This window comes from Callithrix jacchus, chromosome 4 (assembly GCF_049354715.1).
Source record: "Callithrix jacchus isolate 240 chromosome 4, calJac240_pri, whole genome shotgun sequence".
Lineage (NCBI taxonomy): Eukaryota > Metazoa > Chordata > Mammalia > Primates > Cebidae > Callithrix > Callithrix jacchus.
This window is the reverse complement of record NC_133505.1, coordinates 81,301,618-81,315,719: the sequence shown is the minus strand read 5'-3', so window position 1 is coordinate 81,315,719 and position 14,102 is coordinate 81,301,618. Positions and strand designations below refer to the sequence as shown.

At 39.4% G+C, this 14,102-nt stretch overlaps 1 protein-coding gene and 1 long non-coding RNA gene across 3 annotated transcripts in view; one reads left to right on the top strand and one right to left on the bottom strand.

Annotated features, from left to right (window-relative positions):
• IMPG1 (interphotoreceptor matrix proteoglycan 1) overlaps positions 1–14,102 on the top strand; it is a 174,224-nt gene that overhangs the window by 13,900 nt on the left and 146,222 nt on the right. The window contains exon 2 of one of the 2 annotated variants that reach the window (XM_008994700.5): positions 8,189–8,422. The exons of the other annotated variant lie outside the window; for it this stretch is intronic. Coding sequence (XP_008992948.2) covers positions 8,189–8,422 — 234 coding nt within the window. The remainder of the gene's footprint in view (positions 1–8,188; positions 8,423–14,102) is intronic. 2 annotated transcript variants of the gene reach the window in all.
• The window catches only part of LOC128931788 (uncharacterized), an 88,209-nt gene that overhangs the window by 63,803 nt on the left and 10,304 nt on the right, over positions 1–14,102 (bottom strand). The gene's annotated exons all lie outside the window — the stretch shown is intronic.

Sequence of the window (14,102 nt, the reverse complement as noted above, 5' to 3'; positions counted from 1 at the left end):
ACTTTGACTAAAAGGCTAGCTTCCACATTAGCTAATAAACATGCTTAGGTGATCCAAACCTAATTTTTTTTTTAAGGATTCTCACTTGGTTGCCCAGGCTGGAATGCAGTGGCACAATCTCCACTCTCTGCAACCTCCACCTCCCAGGTTCAAGCAATTCTCCTGCCTCAGCCTCCCAAGTACCTGGGATTACAGGGGTGTGCCGCCATACTTGGCTAATTTTGTTTTTATATTTTTAGTAGAGATGGGCATTTCACCACGTTGGCAAGGCTGGTCTCGAACTTTTGGCCTCAAGTGATGCGCCTGCCTCAGCCTTCCAATGTGCTGGGATTACAGGCATGAGCCACCATGCCCAACCCAAACCTAATTTTTAAACAATAAACAAAGGTTCAAAACTCAGTATTTCAGAACTGCCACTTGCATCCTTGGGCAGATAGGACTGTTTTTTAGGATAAATTAAATTCAATGGTTGTTCCTTTAACTTTCCTTTCTATGTATTTGGAAATTTCCAAAATTATCATAGTTACACTGGGTTACAGAATCTAGGTCAGCTCCCAGATAGAGTGGCTAAATTTAAAAAGAAAATAAATAAATAAATACTCCACCCTCCCCAATTTAAGCCTTCAGTGGCAACCATTTTCCTTAGTCTGCTGGAAGGCTCCCTGCCAACTGACATCTTGTCCTCCTTTATACCCACCTAAATACTTTCTACCTGCCAGGTCTTTCAAGAGAACCTCCCAGCTCAAGGGAGCCCATCCTACTCTGTAAATCTCTGCCTTTTCCCAAATGTTTTTACAAAACCACAGCCCTCACCACCACCCCCATCAACAAATGTCAATATCAAAATTCACAGAAGGGATCAGTGGAGTTACAGTTTACAGTCACTGCATATTGTTTGTTAGATAGTCACACCTTCTGGTGAGGTATCATATTTGCACATTGAATACAGCAGGCTCTATAAGCACATCGCACATACTGAAATATAAAAAGAATAAAGGGGAGAGACAGAGAGAGGCAGAGAAGAGACAGAGGGGCAGAGAGAGAGAGAAAATAAAGGTGGTGGGGGGGCAGGTATGGTAACTATGCATGTGATATCAGAGAAAATCCTCATTCGCTAGGACCTTGCTTTGTCTTGGAAAAGGAGGGAAAGACAAATCTTTTTTTATTATAACTTTTAAGTCCAGGAGTAAATGCACAGGTTTGTTACGTTGGTAAACTTGTGTCATGGAGGTTTGTTGTATAGATTATTCCATCACCCAGGTATTAAGCCTAATAACCAATAGTTATTTTTTTCTGATCCTCTCCCTCCAACCACCATCCACTCTCTGATAGGCCCCAGTGTGTGTTTTTCCCCTGTATGTGTCCATGTGTTCTCATCATTTAGCTTCAACTTATAACATGCAGTATTTGGTTTTCTGTTCCTGTATTACTTTGCTAAGGATAATGGCCTCCAGCTTCATCCCTGTCCCTGCAAAGGACATGGTCTCATTTCTTTTTTATGCCTACATAGTATTCCATGGTATATATGTACCACATTTTCTTTATCTAGTCTATCATCGACGGGAATTTAGGTTGATTTCATGTCTTTGCTATTGTGAACAATACTGCAATGAACATATGCATACATGTGCCTTTATAACAGAATGCTTTATGTTCCTTTGGGTATATGCAATAATGCAACTGCTGGGCCAAATGGTATTTCTGTCTTTAGATCTTTGAGGAATTGTCACACTGAAAAGACAGATCTTTTCAAAGAGTTTCACTGTCAGTGTAAATAGAAAAATGAGCTACTAGCTGGAGGAAACATGCTATAGAGGATTTTTTTAATAGAATGAAAAATAATAGCATGTTTGTGTCCTTCTAGAAATAATCCAGTAGCAAAAGGGAAAATAATGATGTAGGAAAGTGAGAGAAGAGTTTCTGGAAAAATGTTCTTGGAAGGTAAAAAAGGATGGGACCTGGTACATAAGTGGAAAGTTGGTCTTAAGTAAGAGCACAGACCAATCATCAAATAGTCACAGGAAGGAAAGCATAGACTATGAGCACAGATGCAGCCAGTGAGCAGTGAGCAGATGCAGCGCTGGATGCTTGTGAAGTTCTCTTCTGGCTCCTCTTGTTCTCAGTAAAACATGAAGCAAGCTCATCAGCTAACAGTAAGAATCAGCAAGAAGGTACAGGAAATCCAGCAAAAGTGTCTACCTCTCCAGGAGAGTGCAAAACTGAATTGGACCAGAGAAATATAGAGTGATTTTACTTAAGGATCATAAATTTAAAGTGAGTTCTAATGTTTGTTTTTCTCCAGCCATGCTCAGCTATACAAAGATTCAGGTAAGGAGTAGGCAGTGGGTAGAATTTAACCATGATTATGGTTTTGCCTGTCAAGTACAATAATTGAGGGGCAAGGGAGCTGTCATCCATAAGGGCAAGGTAATAATGATATTCTTCCTCATTGACCTCCACATATTTAATTGGTTCCATTCATTATTTATTTATGGAAATATTGAAAGTGTCTTGGAATGCAGATTGTACTAAAATATACTTTACGCATAAACCATCTCTTTTCTGGTTTTTTTTTTTTGGTGTTTATTCACAAAAGAATTTCTATTTGCCTTTTCACCTAGGATATTACCTTGAACAAGATGACTGTGTTCTAAGCCTCTGATATTAGACACTTAAAAGGGGGACAGAAATTTCAAAGAGGAGTTGCAATAATGTAGGTTGCACGACATAAGAAGCATTTTTTATAGTCTAATCATTTTTAAAAACAAATCTAATTCATACATGTCTTTTTAAAAAGTCATATTTCCACACACATTTTTCATTAATTCACTTAATTAATACGTGTTACATCTCTGTCATGTGCAAAACATTGTACTAGGCAAGCACCAAGATGAATTAGGAAGGGGAGGGCAAGATTACAATACAGATCCCAAAGGTATTTGCAGTCTACAGGGAGAAACTCATATATTTACCATGAATTATTATTCAAGACAGGACAAAGGAAGCACTACAACACAAGGTTCAAGGCATCTGTTTCTCTAGTTTACAGCTATATACCATAGCGGACCTGAAACAGTAGTCTCTTAATGAATACAGGTGAATCTATGAATGCCATAGAGAGATGAACCACCCTGGAGGAAAGGGCGGAGCAATGAATGAATTCTGAATGTGGGATCTGAGAAAGCATAGTGAAGAATGTAATATTTCCCTGGCTCTTGAAAGAAAAGTAGAAACACAACAACAGAGAAGGAAGAGAAGGGTCCTCTCGTCTGAAAGACAAACCAGACAGGAGCACTGCAGTGTGGAAGCAGGAAGACTTCAGGGCACAGGCATAGTCTTGTCTGAGGGCTGAGGAATAGCAGAGTGAAAAAGTAAGTCAGAAAGGAAGAGTGGTAGGGACAGAGTGGGAATAAGAACCAAGCTGTGCTGGTAACAAAAATACTTAACACCAAAATACTTTAAAAATACATTTAAACCACGACATATTAAGAAAACTTGTTAGCTGCATTTTTCCGACAAACCAGTTCTAAAATATGTCCAATTTTACACTTTGTGATTTCATGCTATTGCTGGTATTTTATTTTATAATTTTTGTAGGTACCGGTTTTCACTGATTTATAAAATGTTATTCTACTGACTAATGAAAATTTTGAATAAAGCTTTAGAGATCTTACTTTAAGAAAAAGGGAAAGGAAAGGAAGAGTGATCCCAACAAGTGGAATGCCTCAATTATCTGATAAAGGCGTTCTTACTGAGCACTCACACTGTGTCTTACACGGTTTTAGATGCTGCCTGTGTTATAATTCATTTACTGCCACAGAAACCCTGTGAGGGAGGTACTATTATTCCCCATTTTATAGGTGAGGAAATTCAGGATGCATGTGGAGGTCAAGTACACCCACATTATACAACTAGTAAGTGACAGCACCAGGCCCTGTGTACCGTCGGTTCTATGAAAACCTTTTGAATCGTTGAGTGACATTATATGATTTGTGTTGCTACTACTTTTTTCTTTCATAAATAATGAACATATCTAAGTTACATTCAGAAAGAAAGCATCATGCACATTACAGCTGTTCCTCATCTATATTTAGAAGTTCTGAATAGTCAAACGTATTACTTTCCATTTCTTTCTTTTCTTTATTCAGTGATATGACTATTTCCAAAACCCATTGGTTTAAAGATTGTTTTCCTAGTGTTTAATCTATAATTTAAAATAATGCAATTGCAGTTTTTCTTAATTTATAATTTATTTAATTAAACTCTTCTAATATTCTCTTACTCCAATATTCTTTTTAGGACTATCTAAAGTAGGAAAAATATGAGGAAGTATTTATGGAAGTAGCTGTAGCTTGGTGTTTGCTATACCAGAGGGCAGAAATAGGACTGATATATGGAAGTTATCAGAAAGTAATTTTCAACTCAAAGTAAAGGTGGTTATTTCTTTTTTCTGAAGTCACTTTGCCCTTCTCTTTCTAACTCTGAATTTCATTCAGAGGTAGTTGTTGATGGCAGCCAGTTCATCATCATGTGGGTTATACTCATTTTGTCATCATCTTAGAGATTTTCTGCCTCAAAAAATCTTCTAGTCTTCTATTAAATATGCTCCATTTTGTAGCGAGTCTTCCAACTATCAATTCATTCTCACTAAGCTTTCCCCTCCTCTTTTCAAATACTTATATAAACCAAAGATATTAAACTTATAAAAGTATACCCAAAGAATCTTTAAAAGTTCAATTTAGTGTTAACATAACAATTCATGCAGCACTGGTGAACAGCATCTAATCTGGTCTCATTGCCTTACTCACGAGTGCTTTCATTAGTTCCAGCAACTATTAGCTCTTTTTACATCATTGAAATCTGTAACAGGCTTTGTCAATGAGGCCTGTCCTACAGACATCTTTGGACTCAGGTGAGTTCCTGCCCTCTCACTTCATCTCTAGTGAGGATGGGGCAGAGGCATAGACAAAAGATTCTAATCCCAGCGCAAGCTATAGCATCATCACAGGAGGGTTCTCTGTGGTTGGTTTTATGTTATGGAAACAGAGTAGAGTGAGGTATCTAATATTCATGTGATACAAAAAAAAAAATGGAGGTTGTTTCTTCAGCCAAGAGAACCTAAAGTAGAAAAAAATATGAGGAAGTGTTTATGGAAGTGGCTGTAGCTTGGTGTTTGCTGTACCAAAGGCAGAAATAGGACTAATAAGTGGAAGTTATCAGAAAGTAATTTTCAACCCAAAGGATAGAATTTGCTAAGTGGAGATATTCAAAAGTGGAACATGATTATTTCCTAGAGGAAGGAAACAACCGTTTGTAGAGTATTTGTCTTGGGTCTTCTCCAGCAAGAGATATTTAAAACTGGGTGACCTCATAATTTATTTTCCAAACAGGGACACATTTGAGAATGAAAGGATAAGAGCTACAAACTGAGGTATCCCAGGCAAATGGATTCACATTACCCTAATTTGCCCTTGTAGACCCCCGCTGTGTGGACTTATTGACCCAAGTAAGGGAAAGGGAAAGATGGAGGTTCACAGAAGTGCTGAGAAACAGGGAAAATCTGTGACCCTCTCAACCCCCGCTTCTGCACATACCCTGATAGGAAGAAACCTAAAGACCCATATCAAATAGGATCTCTGTCCTGGATATGAGCGAGCCTGGATATAAGCAAAGTGTTAGGCTCCAAAGGGATCCACCTGGGAAAAATTCCAGGACAGCAACATTCCTCCCAGAGTCAGGGTAGAGTACATAATCTGCCCAAGCCAAGTTACTCAGAGAGTTCTACGGGGCATAACATTAGACAGTTTGGGGCATAACAGGACCAGCCCCAAAGAGCCAAAGATTGTGGGGATGACAAGGTACAGAACAGGACCAGCCCAATAGCAGGACCCCAGACATTAGAGGCAGGCACAGTGGGAAGCATGGAGAAGGGCAGGCATATAGGGGCACAGTCTCCCTAAATATGGTCTGTGTTACACTGCCTCAGCCTGCAAGTACCCATGAAGCCGCTGCTCATTCCATTCTAAATGGCAATTAAAATATAATAACAAAAACTTACTTTTTACTATGACATCTATTGTAATCTATAAACTGCTTGAAAGGATCATTAAAATTAATATTCCTAAACAAAAATTCACATTTGACTAACTGTAATGGGTACTAACAGCTGTGTGCTCAGCTCCTATCCCTCTCTTGCACTTTGCCCCTAGACTGAATGGGCGCCTTTCACTTTGCCATGCAGCCATGTTGACTCAGGAAAAACTGATTCCATCTCCTGTTTAGAATGAGCCACTTCAAGTAATCCCAGTTCCCTGCCCTGTAATTACTCAAATCAAGCCAACAGCACTGGTATATCCCTTGCAACTGGTCTGGCTCCAGGCACATGGCCTAAGTCAGCTAGACCTAAGGGAAAGGCTATTTTTCAACATGAATGAGAGTCAAGGTGGTGATCCAGTTGCTGCTGGCCATCATCAGGGGAATTCGATGGAAACCTGCCAGTGGATGATGTCACCACATGAAGGGACAGAACCAGAGAAGTCAGAGCCAGACCTCCATTTCCGCCAGACATTCTCCGCCTCTGGCTTTCCTTTGGTGGTGATAACTTTCTTACTGTGTAAGCCAGTTTGAGATGCATTATCTTGATTCTTCATCTGGAAACATCTAAGCAGATCTATAAAACAGTGATTCTCAAACCTGCCTACATATTGAAATTACTCAAGGATCTTCAAAAAATTGTTGATGCCTATATTCAACCCACAGATTATGATTTATAAATCTAGTGTGTCATTGGATGATCCACTTAATCTCTAAATTTTCTCCCTTCCTGGAGATTCTAAGAATGTACCTCTGCCTAAGACAAACACAGGGCACTCTGACACTTCTCAAAGTGATGGGAATATGTGTTCCCATGTGGACTTTCCCCACCCTCCACAATATTGAGGGACTTTTATGCTTGGCAACAAAATTTGAATTGCTCTTCAGCTATCCTGCTTGGATTCCCCTTGTATCACATTTCAGAAGAGATGGGTTTGAGAGCCTTCCCTAGTAAAATAGGATTATAAGTCTCTATAAGTCACACACTTGGAGTCTCAAGAGGCTGTCATAAGTGGTCCCAACTGTTCATCCATAATTTTTTAATGGTAGAATGGATAAAAGAAAAGAGACGGAGTAGAAGAGGAGGAATTGAAATCTGACTACACTGTTAGCATGCTCTGCCACCCTCTCTTTCCCCCAAACCCAACATCAACACCTAGGTCTTTCTTTCACATTTATGTGTGACTTAGATCTGACCACACTGTTACACACACTGCCGCTCTGAGCCTCAGTACCCTAATCACTGATGAACTGAGAAAAATGATAACTGTTTCATCTATGTAGTAAAGCTTTTGTGAGGATATGAGATAATACATATAAAAATTCAAAATTAAAAAGTGCTTGATGAATATAAGTTCTTATTATGAGAGGTCCAGAAAGTTAAAAATGCAGTCTAGACCTAACCCTAACAGACACAGCCATGCCAGCATGATGAAAGAGCTTAGAAGAGAGTTATGTTCTCTGCCAGCCTCCCGCTTTAAGTTCTCCTTCATCCTTCCTCTCACCACCCCTCATGAAACAGCAGGCTTGTACTGTCAGGGCAACTCTAAGCTACAGCCTTGCTCCAACCCACTTCCGGCCAGATTGCGGTGCTCTGAGCCCTGCCCATAATGAATTCCTAGGGCAGCCACTAATAGGCAGGAAGGTTATTTTGTTGCATTTTTCCCCTAGGTTTTTAGAAGCACTCCACTTCCTCATCAAGAGTATACCTCTGGGCACTGCAGTGCTCTATCATTCCCTGCTTGAATTATATTATCTATCATAAGAGGCATCTCTTGAGAGGCTTGAGTGCTAAGTGGGGAGTGATTTTTAGAAAGATGTGTGGGAAATGGTTTCAATATTTGGCAATTCCTAAAGGCAAGATGATTTGAGACACTGACTTTTTAAAAATACACTTGATCAGCTCATTATACTATTCTCTTATTTCTGAAAATGCCTTGTCATTTGGAATATTACATTTAGCAGTTGCACCAAGGTGGAAATTTCATGAACTAGAGGATAATAATTTTCAGTTTATTTCATTCATTTATCCATATATGTCACATATATCACATAAATGCATATATTCACCAGGATATCAATCTTTCTTTTACAGATATCTCCATTAAAATATACCATTCTGAAACTAAAGACATAGACAATGCCCCAAGAAATGAAACAACTGAAAGTATCGAAAAAATGTACAAAATGTCAACTCTGAGACGAATATTCGATTTGGCAAAGCATCGAACAAAAAGATCCGCATTTTTCCCAACCGGGGTTAAAGTCTGTCCACAGGAGTCCATGAAACAGATTTTAGCCAGTCTTCAAGCTTATTATAGATTGAGAGGTAAGGAAAGAGATGAAGCCTCTTTAGCCCTGTGTTATTTCCATCCCTTCCCTTTTATTCACCCATAGGTTGTCTTTAGCCTAAAACTTCCAGGTCTGTCATTTAGCCGTAAGAGTTATAAAAATCAACCTAGTGGTAATCTGATAATAATGAATAATAAACATTCAAAACTATTGTAGATATCAGCTCTTATGGCTTAAAATAATATCTTGTGCAGCACAGAACTAATAGGGCATTTATAAAGCAGAAAGCCTTGGCATCTAGATTTTACACCTTAATTTTTTATTTTTGCCGATGCTCAATACTGCATTTTAATGTTGTTCCTATGAGTAAGAAGCACAGGATGATTGCAATGTCAGGAATCTAAGCAAATTGATTTATGACCTAAGATTTCATTTTTCAAAAGCAACTTTACGGTCCAGATCCTCTTTATAAGTTTGTGTATTGCTGATCCAGCAGAAACTTTTAAAGTTTGGAAGCCTAGAGGCACGTTGAAGTGCAAAGGAGACACAAATTAAGAGTGGTTACCAAGATATAATGCAGGAGTGTTAACAGAATTTATAACACAATTACAGTGGATTCTAGCAGAGTTACAGTGTACTTTTTACCCCAAGACTGTGAAACAGGATTCTGATAGCATTCCCAGAAACCATTAAGGAGTTCATCACAGCACAGCCATCAGTGGCTGTCCTTTTCATTTACTTACAATGGATGACAAAATTCTCATGGCTTCTTTTTTAAAAGAGAAAAATGAATCTTTGGTAGCAACTATTAAAATTCCCTGGGTGGCTCCAAATAATGCAAAATATCTTGTCTGAGTCCTAAATTCAATTTATCTTACATGTGAAAGGTGAGGGTTTTACTGATTTCTACCTTGATCACACTAGATGTTTGCTTCCATCCAAAAAGCAGAGCCACTCAGCTCTATTTAAAGCCCATCTACTAGAGCAAGCTGGTTCAATTCCAGCCTATGATGTGTTGTACACTACGACAACTGAGTACCTGTTTCACAATACTGACATCCAGCAAACTACTCGGATGTCTAGTTGCGTTAGATGTGCCTGGGTAAAATTAATCTGAAGAGATTTTATTGGGTTTTGGAAGCTAACAGTCTCAAAAATATCAAGCCTTATGTTCCTTGTGTGTCTCATTTTCTATGGAAGTAAAAAGATATTTACTTGCTGAAAGAAGCCACACCCATAGAAAAATGTAAAGTACTGGATCATAGTGAGAAAGCGGACTCTCAGTATAGAAAATCAAGGGCCCTATATTACTATTCTGAGGTCCTGAGGTACTAGCCAATGCTTGTTGGTGGACACAAAAGGCAAAGAGCCCATTAGGAAAATAGAGAAAAAACAGTGACATGCCTCAATTACTAATTTTGAGTGTGCCTACACATTGATCAGATAATGGCCCTGGTAAGTTCTATATTGTTTGCTCAAGAACGGACATACATATAGTATTTGCATCACACCGAATATGAATGCAACTATTCCTATTTTCATGGAACTTCTAACGCTTTACAACATTCACAAATAGGATTCACTGCAGGTATTTAGAACAGACTTTTGCTACATCAAAAATTTTAGCTCTGAATTTTTATTCTCAGCTCCTTATTCTTGATTAGGTTGCCTCTCTCATTCTTGTTTCCCTGGATGAAACAAACCATTGTTTTTCTCCCCACAGCGATGACAGTCCATTATCCTTACGGCTGCCCCTGGATAATATGAAATTTTACTATTCATCAGTGTAGGTTTCTTAAGAACAAATTGGTTCACAAAGAAACAAGAAATAAGACCCAGCTACAAGCAGTGTTCCTTTGACAGAGTAACCCACTTACTGTTCTTGTTGCTACTTTTACTAAATTATCTGTTGACATCTATAAACTTAAGAGAGAAAGTGCCCATATTCCTAAATCAAATGGAACATTGAATTATTTCATTTCCCAGGGCTTAAAAGCAACACAGTGAAATGTTCTGAGCTTTGTGGTAGAATCATAAACATGCTTATCCCAAAGCACAAATACAAAAGAGGCAACTGTGTTTCTGCTAATCTACAGGCTGAACTCTGTGCCCCAGCCAAACTTCTTGCTACAGGGATGCCTCCCTTCACACCTCACCTCACCCTCACCTGTGTCTCTCCCTCTCTTTCCCTCTCTCTCTGTCTCCCACATCCAACATCTAAAGCTAGGTCTTGGCCAGGCACGGTGTCTCACGCCTGTAATCCCAGCACTTTGGGAGGCTGAGGTAGGAGGATCACCTGAGGGTGGGTGTTCGAGACCAGCCTGGCCAGTAAGGTGAAACCCCGTCTCTACTAAAAATACAAAAATTATCCAGGTGTGGTCACATGTGCCTGTAATCCCAGCTACCCAGGAGGCTGAGGCAGGAGTATCACTTGAACCTGGGAGGCAGAGGTTGCAGTTAGCCAAGATCTTGCCATTGCATTACAGCCTGAGCAACAGAGCGAGACTCCATCTCAAAAAACAAAAAAAAATGAAGTTTTTCTTTCACATTTATGTGTGCCTTACAGAAGATTACAGATGGATAGAGTCCTAGTTCTTGCTACTCCATGTTGTCTGCAGATCAGCAGCATCACCACCACCTGGAAACTTGTTAGAAATGCAGAATCGCAGGTCTCACCCCAGACTTACTGTGAGAATCTGCATTTTAACAAGTTCCCCAGGTAAAATTCATTTGTACTTTAAAGTTCTAGAAGCACTAATCTAAAGAACATCTAGCCAACACTCCTGTTGTACAGATAAGAAAACTGAGATTTGCTAAAGTGGCATGTTCAGGGGCACGGCTGGCAGCAGAACTGGGGTAGAACCCAGTGTCCTGACTCCCATTCCAATGTGTTATTTCTCCCTCTGATGTGTGCACAACCCTGTGCTGGGCAGTTTCACATTCCACTGGTCTAGCATAATACTAATTGTGAATAACTGTCTGCAGGCCCGGACTTCCAGTTACAGCCAGCCATGCCTGGCTGCCAAGGTTTGTGCTCCCTGGGGTTCTTCCTACATCATGAAATGACTTAGGATATGACCTTCAGCAGAGAGGCTGACATTCTTTGATTTCAGGCATTGGCTGGCAACTGTAGGAAGACTGGGTGGCGGTGGAAGGGGGTGACCAAGGTGCTGGATTTCTCTAGAACCACCGTGGCAGTCCCTCCCAGTAGGTTCAAAGGAGGATAGTACAGAACAGGTAAATCAAAGGTTTAGAAAAGTCCAATTCTGAGAAGTTTTCAGATTTCTCCCAGCCCTGAGGTCCTTTGATGCCGCAACTTTCAAGGGTTTTTTTGATACTTCCCCAGGAAAGATGGGGGACTATCCTGGTGGGTTGTGGGCTGGTGTTCCCAATCATGGAAAGATTCTGTGCCTCCTGGCTTGTGAGAAGGTTCCAAGGGAAAAACGACGTCAGAGGAGCCACAAAGAAAGAAAGCCTGCCCCTCAGAAAGAATCTGAGATTTTATTAACATTATGATTCCTATAAACTACAATGTCACAGGGAGAAAATTCTTCCAGCAACTTCAGACATTGTGCTTTAGGGAGAAGGTTATTTCAGGGCCCTTATGGAAGGTTTGATGGGTCTGTGTAGTTCTGCGTCCTGTGGCAGGAAAGAGGACAGCAGGGAAAAGAGCAGAACTAGGAAGATGAATGCACCAAAAATAACACCTCCTACTTGACTGCTCAGACTCAGTCTCCGCAACCATATTTCTCTTGCCTGCAGAAATCTCTGCATAACTGGTGATGCATCCTCAGGCTACACAAGCCCAAGGAAAATGAACTTCTGTATATATTTGTCTACATCAGTTATGATGCCTGCAAGTCTGAGTTTGTATTCAACTGGGAGCAGCTAGGCTCAATGAAGAACACAATTCGTTCAAGACTAGAAAAGCAAGTCTTAATCAGAGACCGAAAGCAACAAACTCAAGGGTGTGCCTAACTTGTAAACAGAAGAGATTATCACATAATTTCTTCCCTGATGTTTCACATGCAAATATTATCTATGAAAGTCACAAACATTTAAATATTGTCCTTGAAAGTCACCAAAGACAGTGCTAGTTTATTTTATGTATTGTTGCATCTCTGGCTCTTATATGGGTTTTGAATTAAAGTAGCAGGTCCATTGGAAAAAAATGGAAGAGCAAAATAACACCCCCAAAGAGAGCGTGGAGTATGTAGGAAAGAAGGCCAGCAAGGACAACTGGTTTGCTTAGATTGGACATACAACTGTTACTACCTGGACAAATCTGAAAACAACTGAGTGTCACTTCCTTCTTGCATATTATGTAGACTATTGACCAGACATGAAGGGGCAGAGACAAGTTGCTGGTTTGTATCAGAAAAGATACTAAAACTTCTTGATCCTCACCTGGCAGTAGACAGTTCACAAAAATGAACTCTGCAAGGTGAGATATTCCATTGCCTCCCACATGTTGATTCCTGTTATTCCCCCAAATGTGAGAAACCAGATGGCACATTTGAGGTGGACAGGACTGCACCCTCTCCTGTCTTTGTGGGTTACTCATTAAAAGATCAATTACCTTGAAGGTTCTAGTCAGGTTGCTGCTAGAAAATGACCTGAGCTTCTATTGATGTGGAATTTTCTTCTTAGAGCAGAAAGCTAAGAGAAATCCAGACATGGAATAAGTGGGTGGGAGGGAATAACGTATAGGCATAAGAGTCTCCAGACTGGTCTTGTCTCACCCAATTCCTCCCCATGGCCCTTTTACTCAGCACAGCTGTATTTCTGCAGTAATTCAGATGGTGTCAGCCTCTGCCCTAAAGGCTCCAGTTGTTGCCATTGCTCTAGAAGTAAAAATCAACCTACTACAATTGCTTATAGCAGAGGTTTCCAACATTCTTGCTCACATAAGCCCCTAAAACAACTTTTAAGCCGTATAATCCTCTTACATACTTTCCATTGATATCTGAAGTGTTTGTCAAGTTTGAATTATTAAATAGGATGTAATTTTGGTGAGTTGTACATATGGATATTTAAAATAAAACTAGAATTGGATCATTCTTATGTATTCAGTAGAATCTACCATAGCCACTCAATGCTTACCATCAAATTATTTGAACAGATATGTGAGCAAACTCTTCTTAACAGTAGGAAATGTCACAGGGTTCCTTTTCCTCCATACACTCACATTTCCATTTCACTTCCCTCCTCAGTCCCATTTTAATCTAATTTATGGTTATGCTTGAAAATCTGTTACTGATTGATCTAAAATACTTTTTGGTAACTGACATATGAACATAAATTGAAATTGCATTTTTTTGTTTCTTGTGACTACAAGATTTATGTGTAAAAAGAAATTTCTTGTGGATTCAGTTGTGTTTATCATATTTAATATATAATCAATTCAAATACATAGTTTTAGTTTTTATTGATGGATGACTATAGGGTGAGATTCAAGTTTTGTGGGTATTAATGTTTATAAATACAAAACATTTGCATTTGCATTGCAAATGCAAAATTTTAAACAGGGCTTTGGAAGGCATCAGTGTTAAAAAAAAACAAAGGGTCTGTAGCTCACGCTTCCTTAGCTTCTGTCTCTGGATCAAAGTGGTTGCTTTGGTTTTGTTCCCCTAATTGATCATATACAATTATATTTGTTACTTATAATGTGCATTGCTAAAATGAGACTGGGTTTAACATCAATTTTAACCCTATTA